At 35.1% G+C, this 10,883-nt stretch overlaps 1 protein-coding gene across 1 annotated transcript; it reads right to left on the reverse strand.

The window, feature by feature from the left end:
- Positions 1 to 3,751: 3,751 nt before the first annotated feature.
- LOC103715474 (bifunctional L-3-cyanoalanine synthase/cysteine synthase 2, mitochondrial) lies at positions 3,752 to 10,632 on the reverse strand. The gene is made up of 10 exons (XM_008803106.4): positions 10,364 to 10,632; positions 9,915 to 10,024; positions 9,346 to 9,403; positions 7,163 to 7,426; positions 6,263 to 6,400; positions 6,017 to 6,068; positions 5,694 to 5,773; positions 5,555 to 5,614; positions 5,208 to 5,288; positions 3,752 to 4,056 (listed from the first exon to the last, which is right to left on the reverse strand). The coding sequence occupies exons 1-10, from the start codon at positions 10,514 to 10,516 to the stop codon at positions 3,958 to 3,960; spliced, it is 1,095 nt and encodes a 364-aa protein (XP_008801328.2). The 5' UTR covers positions 10,517 to 10,632; the 3' UTR covers positions 3,752 to 3,957.
- Between the last annotated feature and the right edge of the window lie 251 nt (positions 10,633 to 10,883).

A 10,883-nucleotide genomic window follows, 5' to 3' on the forward strand; every position in this document is an offset into this window, starting at 1 on the left:
TTTTAGATATTTATTTTTGTATTATACTATAAATATAATATTATATTACATTATATCATAATACGTTGATATGTTATGTTAAATAATTTAATATTATATTAAATTATTATTCTATAATATATAATGTTATAGTACTATATTATAATAATATTATATTACATTACATTAATATTATATTATATCAGATATTTATATATTAATACGTATTATATTTTATTACGCTCTGTTATATAATACTGGTAATGTCCTTTATGGTCATTTTGTCATATAAAAGTACTTTCTCAATTTGTTTACCAAATACATATTAAAGTATCACAGCACTTTGGAAATGTAGTTACCAAACAGCAAATAGATTTTTGTAAACGCTCTGCTTCAGACAGCTCTACTTCCAACAGCTCTACTTCTAAAAGCTTTACTACTAACAGCTTCCCCAAACAGGGCCTTAGAAACTTTCCGGAGGCCTACAGCTATGCGGATACGGAGATGTTCACCCACTCCGTCTATCATGAGAGTCGGTGGAGGAGTTAGGCCCATTTGGAGAGCTTTTGGAGAGCCAAAAAATATTTTTTGACTCTCTAAAAGTATTTTTAAATAAAAAATAATATTTGGTAAAATTTTTAGAAAACTGTTTCAGCTTTTGCAGGAAGCTGAAAACAGTTATTGAAGAGAAGCTCTAATTTGGAGCTTTTCAAAAACGTTGTTTTCAGCTTTATCGGGAAGTTGTTTTTTGGACCAAAATATCCCAATTTAAATCACACTTTTTTTTCCAAAACCCTCATCCCGCCTCTTCCTCTCTCACCCATCCTCTCCCTTTCCCTCTTATCTTCTTCTTCTTCTCAATGTCGCCGCCTCTGTTCCTTCTTCATCTTCTTTTTTTTTCTTTTTTTTTTGTTTTGGAAGCTCGTGGCTACCCACGGTGGTAGCCACCATGCCGGTCACCACCCATGGCCGGCGACCCCTCTATATTTCAATGAAATAAAATAATAAAAAAATAAATAAAATAAAATAAATAAATAAAAAAAATAATGAGTGAGTGGCAAATAATCTGATCTAAATAAATAAATAAATAAAAATATTAGTAATTATTTAACCAATTTTATCACCTAGCTAGAAAATTTGTTAGAGAGATAAATGGTCATTAGAAGGATGAAAAATTAATTAACACTGATACTTATAATATTTTATATATTTATTATTATATTATACTAAAAATATAATATTATATTACATTATATCATAATACATTGATATGTTATGTTAAATAATTTAATATTAATATTATGTATTATTATTCTATAATACATAATGTTATAGTACTATATTATAATAATATTATATTACATTACATTAATATTATACTATATCATATATTTATGTATTAATATATATTATATTTTTTATTATGCTCTGTTATATAATACTGGTAATGTCCTTTATGGTCATTTTGTTACACAAAAGTACTTTCTCAATTTGTTTACTAAACACATGTTAAAGTGCCACAGCACTTTAGAAATGTAGTTACCAAACAGCAAATAACTTTTTATAAACGCTCTACTTCAGACAGCTCTACTTCTAAAAGCTCTACTACTAATAGCTTCCCCAAACAGGGCCTTACTTCGGTACAAGCAATTCCCTTCGGAAGCCTAGCACTGCAGAGATCGTGGTTGCTTACTTGGCTATTATATAAAACTGGACAGAAATAACTATGTGTTTGAAAATAGAAGGTCATTAATTGTAATGGACAGAGCCTTGCGGTGTATAGCAAAGATTACTATGTTGGCCACATCGAGCTTACCTGAAAGAGCCAGAGATATTTGGGGTATTTGTACTGCTATCTCAGCGTGTTTATCTATTTTTTTTGGGTACCCTCATCTCTTGGTTATCTTAAGATAAATTTTGATGGAGGCATAGCCAGAGATGGTGCCTCTGGAAGTGTGGGTTTTGTAATCAGAGACCATGAGGACAGATTTATTGTAGCTGGAGGGCGGAGCACATTAGGTTTGACCACAATGGGAGCGGAGCTACGGGCAACCTGGGAGGGTATTTTGTATGCGAGACGGGTGCTGGAGGCCGATAGCCTATTTCTTGAGGATGATTCCTCTACGGTGATTGACTGGATCCGGAGAGCAGACAGGTACGGGGATGGCCATTCGTTGATACGGGACACCCGTAAATTGGTGCTGGAGTTGACCTCCTACCAGATAGCGTATGTTTATCGAAAGGCAAACAGTGCAGCAAATTAGGTCGTCTCTTATGTTGCCCGGCATTCTAGAGAGGTTATTTGGACAAGCTTAGCTTGTATTCCATGCTCATTGTACTGTTTACTTCCACTTGATCTGGCAGATTGTACTCACGTTAGAGTTATATGAAAAAAAATGCCGATTTGACCCCTCCCTCCAAAAAAAAAAACTTTCCAAGGTGATTTATAATTTGATTTTATAAATAAAATTATGGTTGAAACTTTTTTACAATATCTTATTTTATAACCAAATGGATTATAAGATAATAACTATTACTAAAAGAAATTCTACGCTGCTGTTGCTGCTGCTTATTCTTCTTCTTCTCTTTCTTCTTCTTCTACTTTTTTTTTTGTGCACCAGCCGCAAAAAGAGACCACTTAGTCAGCCATACTGTTCACCTCTCGGTAAACATGGATGGCCCAAAAGAAGCCACATCCTCTCACAAGTCTCTGTATGTTGTGGAGCAATGATTGTCCGTCTGCCACAGTATGTCGATCTCAGATCCACTCGATCACCGTAGCCGAATCCTCCTCGAAAAGGATGTTATGCCGCATCCAGAGGTCCTCGCATAGAAGATGCCCTCCCATGCCGCTCCATGCATCTTTTATATATATATATATATATATATATATATATATATATATAGAGAGAGAGAGAGAGAGAGAGAGAGAGAGAGAGAGCTACATGCAATTGTAACTACCATAATATAAGCCTAAATACATGCATTTCCAAGCTGCAAGTATTTATATAGTTTGGTCATAACTATAAAATATTAGGATGTGCACTCTGGTTTAGTTGTCAATGATCTGAAATAAGCTCAATAATATATAGAATCATGGGAATCCTAAATTAAGGAGAATTTTTTTTTTCCATGACCTCTTTGTGCTGTGTCAGGACAAATCTTACGTGGTCTCAGATATTTGGAATCTAATAGATGGTTAGTATTTGCATTTCAGAAGGAATATTGATAATTATTATCTACCATAATATTTATCTCTACAGAAGCTGGTGAATCCGGCAGCGCCGCGGTCGATTGATGGTGAGGAGCGCAGCGGCGTGCGACTCGAACGACAAGGCCGAGAACGCCTCCTGCGGCTCGCCGGCGGCCGGGAAACGGTCCGTAGAGCCCATGAGGAAGGTATTTTGATAGACGGCATAATTGGTATAAAATTAACAAGAATTGGTTCTCTCTTCCTTCCACTCTCACTCTGCATTCATTTAGTTTAATCATCTCCAGTGTTCTCCATTTTATGCACAAGTATGCATCTTAGAAACACATTTGATTTCATTTCCCCCACTCGAGCCACCAAATTTCTCAAATTTTAATAAACATGGGAGGATATGGTGAAGTAGGAGCATTATTGGAGTGTTAATATAGCTATTGAATAAGATATCAGTGCTGTTGATGGTCCAGTCTCAGGCCGATGTGTTCGAAAATTTTCCATATGCTAGCTTGATAACCTTATCCAGTGGCCTGCAGGCCAGCTCTGACATCAGATAATGGAATTAGATAACTGAAAACACACTGCCAGCTTCATAATTTTCTCTGACTCTTCAAAACAATTTCACCAACAAAAACAGAAGACAAAGGAGAAAAAAACGCACTCGATGACGATGAAGATACAAATACTAATTGGTCACTAATACAAATGACATCAAAGTTATAAAATAAAACATTTCACATTTGCAGATGTGATTGTTTCTGATCATACATAAGCTAGTTAACTGCCACTGGTTGCATCTTTTCAGCCTCTTGCCTTAATTCTTCAAATAATGCAGATGACAAGTACCTTTCTCCCAAGCTCGGATGAACGGTCTGGATTATATACAGCATGAGCTCAAGTCAGTGATTTCAGAAGAAGTTTTTCTAAATGAGAGGAGAATTTTAAGCATGCAGGAAACAATGGTGAAAAAAGGTAATATTCAGTTAATTCTTGTTATAGCTTCTTACTTAAACATAATTTATTATCTTTCTAAAAGAAATTCAAATCTAGCATAATCGATGTCCTTATTCATAACTTCAAATATAAACATCGCATTACTACAATTTATTTACGTTTTAACCCATTCCTCAGATTACATCCACATTTCATCAGAATATGGCCCTGTTTAAAATACCTTCAGATTCACGCATAACTAAAATGGATGTCCTTTAATGGGACATATTTATAATTACGGATTGTCTTTCAGAGTATAAAGGTTATGGTACATCGTCGGTCTAGAACAACCACTTTCCTTGTGCACGAACTATAATAAAACCAGTCAATCATGACATTTTTTACAGATAGCCAGCATTATTTACACGCGTAACATAGTATAGCAATGCCAAATCTTGTTATTGTCCTCAAAGTAAAGTTGTTTGTTGATGATAAAAGCTTCAATGAAAATTGAAACACCATATACATTTTAAAGATGAAGGAAAAGGATGCTGACATTTCAAATTTAATTGAAAAATCCAATTAATTTCTTCAAATAGTAGGCATCAAATTTCTAAGATTTGACAAACAAGTGCAAATGTTAGTGCCTGTTTTTTCAGAATAATAGTTTCAACACATTTTACTTATAAAAAAAGTTCATAATATGATCATTTAAAATTTCAGAAGAATTCATCTACAGATTAATTTTGTACCATTTATATTAATCATATTCTCTATGGTGCATGATAGAAAGTACATGCATGGAAGCACTCGTAGATGCATGTGTAGAGATGCGGATGCAAACACATGCATACAAGTATACAACATTCATCAAAATGCACACACTCAGTTTTAATGTGCCAAAATACATATCTTTGTTGATTAAGTACAACACTATTTTACTAATAACAATGTTGACAGTCATGATCATAAAGGTATACCAAAGGCCAAAGCTATTATAAAATCATAGTAACTATAGTTTTGACAAATCAAATGTCCAAATCTAGGAAGCAAAATATGTTCGATAAATTGGCAAACTAAAAATACATACCACTATAAGTTTGCCCTTGTTCTCTGGCTTTCTTGCAAGCCTGAGTGCTGCAACTGTATTAGCTCCTGAGGATATCCCAACCTGTAAAATGAAATGATACGCAGATATACAAACTTTATATTATTAGACCTTTCTTTATGCAAACAACAGATTTCAACGACAAAATATATAGGACAACTTAGTACCATATGTCCTTTCAAAAATTCCAGAAGAAGCGTTGTATGTGTTTATATGCAAATTTTCTTTTGTTTAATATATTTTTACATAGAAAAGTTAAACAGGTATGTTTTCGCTGAACAAGTATATTAAGGACAACGTGGTTAATATCTTAAAGTAAGTTCTTTTACCAGAAGACCCTCTTTTATTGCCAATTCTCTAGCCATCTTCACTGCATCATCACTAGTGACCTGCTACATTAATTGTTTGGCATTGTTAAAAATGAAAATGACAGCGTAATGACAACCTAAGAACAAAAGATTAACTTGCCTCAAGAACTTCTTCCATTACATCCATGTCCAAAATCCCAGGCTTGAAACCAACTCCATTGCCAGTAATAAGGTGAGGGCCTAGACGCAAATTTATATAAACCAAATTAAAACTTTTGAGTGGTGGGAAACTGATACAATTCATATTTTCAAAAATAGTATAAATTACAAAGTTTGTGAAATATAACTAGCAAAGAACAGTATCGTATTTCAAGATCATATTCTTGAAATCTAAATCCATGGCCATATTATGTAATATTTATTAGAATATACAAAATCTTGCATACTGCTTATCATAGAAAAGATAACCAACCACTCATGTACCTGGTTTACCACCATTCAGAACGTTCGACTCTGCAGGCTCAAGTCCATATATCTATCAAATGTAGAAGAAAGATTTTCAAGTAAGGATATAAATCAAGCACATTTTGATGAATTGATAAGGGGTAACTTAGTTTCACAATAGAGTTACCCTATGCAATACTTACCTGACTATACACAATGAATTATCAAGTATAATCGAAAACCATTAAAAAATATCCATTAACGACTAATTATGCTATATAATACCTTTACATTAGGGTTCATGGATTTGAGATATCTTCCTACACCAGTCACTGTGCCACCACTCCCAATTCCCATTACAAAGATATCTACCTTCCCCAAAGTGTCCTCCCAGATCTCAGGACCTGTAGTCTCAAAATGCACCTGACATTTTTTCTCTTTCATTAGATATTGATCACTGTGAAAAAAATAATGTAGAGAATAGTAAAATGACTTTAGATATAGTGATACTTATCAAGTTTTGATGTTGGAGCAAAGAAGACATAAATATATTCAAACAATTAAAAAGTGATATTGCATGCGTGAATGGCTCCTGTAACAAATTTGCTTATGTGATGTATAAATTTCAGACTATATACTGGTGGCATAGTTGGTATTTATCTTTTATATATATTTTCAAATTGGTATGCTCATCTCTAGTGCATCAATAATACGAAGATAGAAAAAAGAAGAATATGCAATAAGATCTAAAAATGGTGCAGGAATTCTTTATGATGCTTGACACAGAAAGAGTGTTTTTTTCCAAGAAAAATGCTTGCAACTTGATTAACATCTATAAGATAGAGCTAAAATTCGAATCTGGGCTTTTTAAAACACAAAAACCTGTTCTGATATAATTTTTCTGACACGAATTTGTAGGTAGGCAACTGTGTAGAAACTTATCAAATAAATAAGTCTCAGAGAAAGAAATGAATCATTAAAAAACAACAGTCTAAAAGATGATGAAGGAAGAGATATATGACAGAGATTAAATTTTAAGATGTCTTGGAGTGATTAAAATTGCAAATTAGTCCTATGGTATCATGTTATATTAATGTTATATCATATTAAATAAGGATAGCTGCTGTTATATAATCATAGAGGATTGCCATGATAAAATCTTGTATAAAGAGAAAGAAAAACTACCTTGACATTAGCAGGATTTTCAAATTGTTGAAGCATGAAGGCATCAGGATAAGAGTCCATGAGTTCATATGCCTTTTTCACTGTTCCTCCCATTCCCTTAGCAGGATCGGTGAGTACTAAATTAGCCCCAAAGGCCCTCATAGTGACTCTCCTCTCAAGGCTTGCGTACGAGGGCATGGTGAGCACAAGTTTGTAACCTTTTAGTGTGGCCATGCATGCTAGCCCAATCCCCATATTTCCTGACGTGGGCTCAATCAGTGTTGTCTGTCATAAGCACAAATTAATACGTACATGAATTGAATAAAGTTAAAAGCATTATATAAACTTGAATATTTCTATGGTTCTCTACAAGCATTAATCAAATGTAAATATGCACATATATATATATATATATATATATATATATATATATATATATATATATATATAAGATGTAGCTAGCCACTATCAAGTCCCTCGACAAGGGGTGGTGGAATTTCAAATCTATGGCAGGCCTCTTCATATTAGTCAAACAAGATTCATGATAAATTCCATTGCAATGGAAAGTCGGCAAGGCTGGTCTAAATAGTCTGCAATAAGTTGTAAAATACCATGCCTCACCACATAATTGTTGTGGGCTTGCTGTTCCTGGTCCACATGGTCTGCAGCAAAATGATGTCTAAATAGTGTCCGAATTACTTGGTCTACCTTCACAGGTGCAAGCAGACCAGTTAAGTTTTATCTGCCTGAATCTGATCTGACTTAGACTCGATCCATTTCCAAAGTTAAGACCAAGGGCTGCTAATGTGTCTTGAATCAGGACCCAGCTTCCAATTGAGGGTCTAATATGGACTTTCCCTGAGTAAGCCTGAAAGAGGCACTATCTGATCTACAAAGAGTAGCTTAAGAATTCAACTCTACCCTGAGAAACTTAGACCTGACATGGAAGGACTAACCCACATGCAGCCATTTTTCTTCCCACACAGCCTTTGATAGGGATGGGAAATCAGATGCCTGCACATATAATGTTTGTGGAGCATGGAATGGTGCAGATCAAAGGTAATAGAAGATTTAAGAAGGTGGATTCAGAAACTTTCTCCCCCCCCCCACCCCCCCACACCCCACCCCCTTCTTTTTGGTTTTTCTTTGATATGACAGGACTAAAGTCGAGGCTTTTGACAATCAAGACCATAGAATTAAAATGCGACTTGAGAGCTCCATCATGGCCTAAGTTTGATGAGCAATCAACTTGCACAAGTTTCTACAAGCCACCTAGTAAACATTAATCCCTACTAATTAAAGCCACAAGAAACCTAGACATGAAACCTTGAACATGCTCTCATCTGATGGTAAATAAAATTTCCCTCCATGCAAATAGGTGTGCATGTGCATGTAAGAGTACAAGAGAGAAGAGGAGAGTAGATAAATTAAAATTATAAGTATAAAATATTCATCATTTTTAATTAAAATTTACATATTGTTGTTTAAATCCATTTAGTAACTTGCTGACTAGTGATTGTTTTAAATATGATATCTACACTCTCCAATATCAAGCAACCAAATCTCAGTTTAACATCTCAGTCGACGTTGGTAATAATCTTGGTTTACCTTGACCAAGATGAAGGGCAAAAGAATTTTTAAATAATTGTGATACTTAAAGTTTTAAAAATTTTAAACATCCCAGCTTATAAGTTACAGATTGACATACTAAAATGATATGGTGAAACTGAGATTACCTAATGCAAACAACAATAAGATGTAGAAAGAAAAAATCTTGGCTGATATCTGTTGTTCATTTGAAGAATCAGAGGACCAATGTTTTACCTATACTATTAAATGCATCCAATGTCCCAACCCTTCTTTATCAGAGACCTAAACTTCAAGACTGAACTGTATGTTATGAGGAAAGAAAAGAAAAGTCAGACGACTAGCAAATGGTTTTGGAAAATCCTATCATTCTTGAACAAAAAGAAAATTTTTGAAACAAAAAAAAAGGCTTCGGTTTCATTGCCTCTCACTGTCTTATATGCATCATTGCAGGTGCCGAATACTAGCATGTTGTACACATATAATCTATGTTGGTCATTGAAATCAAGTGAGATAAAATTCTCAATCAACTTAGACATAATTATAATATGGCAGCCAATCCAGTAATGGCAGACCTTAATTTGTCCTATCAAGATCAAAGCGTTTAAGACACTGACCTTGCCCGGAGTTATCAGGCCCTTCTTTTCGGCATCCTCTAACATGGCATAGGCCGGCCTGAAGACAGACAAATATCAAAAAAAGGACAGCAACAATCAACCAGAAATCGAAAAAAAAAAAAATATTGGTTGGCTCAGGTTGACCAACTCAGCAGTGGACCAGTCTAACCACAAACTGACAAGTACAAGCATGCTTGTATTGCTCCATTTTAATTTCTTTTGGGTCTATATGTTTGTGCATGTGTACTCGTTGGTTTGTGGTTGGACTGGTCTACCGCTGAGCTGTTGGACCTGGTCCAACTAATAATTTCTTCGAGAAATTATTAAATTAAAAAAAAATAAAATCCAATTCTTTTTATGAAAGATAATAGCTAACTTAAGATGACAATTTGTCAACCATTGTGAAAAATAAAATTCACTCCTTTCAAAGAAAAATCACAATTCCAGGATCACAAAAAACATGTCATTTTTATATTGACTTTTCTCCCTTTTTTTATGAAAGGAAGGCAAGGCCACCCATTATAGCATCTATAACGTTTATCTTTGAAAAAAAGAGCATTCTTGCATACCTATCTTTGACGCTGAAAGAAGGCTGCAAGAATTCCAGCTTAGCCGCCACCCGGGCTTCACACCCTTCACATATCTTGTTCAGATAGACCAACGGGGTCCTCCCAATAAGCTGAGAATTTTTTATAATCAAAACTTTAAATCATACTGCTAAAAAATATACAAGAAAATATTAATCATCATGGAGCTGAAGTTAGTGAAAACAGCCATCTTTGAAGTTGCTGAGAGAATTTGAGGTTCAAAAAAGATGAAGCTTTTATGCAAACTTTATTCGGGATGAATTCAGAACAGTACCAGTACGTAGTTCCTCGATTTCAAAACATGGAAGACGTAATTTTTTTTTAAAAAAAAAAAAAAGTGGGCGATGAAGTACGTAAATCTACATCTTCTTTAGTGAAGAATAGTGGAAGCAAAAATTTAACAGAGGGTGAGAGAAGGGGAGAGGGCTCGCCTGTGAAGCATCCTTCTTGATTCCAGATAGATCCCCAATCTTTGGAGAGATCACCTGAGAGTCCAAGGCTTGCTGAGTGGAGAAAGAGGAACTCTTCTTGAGAAGAGAGAGTCTGCTGCTTCCCTTCCTCAATAGCTCTGTGAATCTGGCCATCTCTCCCCCTCTCTTTCTCTCCCTCTCTCTCAGGAGGCTGAAAACTCCATCAGTCCCCTCATCCCATATAAATGCAGCTCACTAGGTCAGGGATTCAGGATCGAGTACCACAAGGGGACCACCCTTTGAGCCCACGGGACACGAGCAAGGATATGGTGGGAAATGGTGGAAAGTTCATATGATAACTCGGTGCAGATTTTTCTAGCTGTGATCTTGTCGGCATTCTCGTCCCCTGGTCCGCTTTACGTCGTTGCTCTTGGACTCAATAGGCCAAGTCCACCTTGAAGAACCAAAAAAAAAAAAGATAAAGTATGTTGTCGCTTTCGATTTGGTGGCTCTGATGACCATGCAGCGAGAGGTACTTAAA

This window comes from Phoenix dactylifera, chromosome 2 (genome assembly GCF_009389715.1).
Source record: "Phoenix dactylifera cultivar Barhee BC4 chromosome 2, palm_55x_up_171113_PBpolish2nd_filt_p, whole genome shotgun sequence".
Taxonomy (NCBI): domain Eukaryota; kingdom Viridiplantae; phylum Streptophyta; class Magnoliopsida; order Arecales; family Arecaceae; genus Phoenix; species Phoenix dactylifera.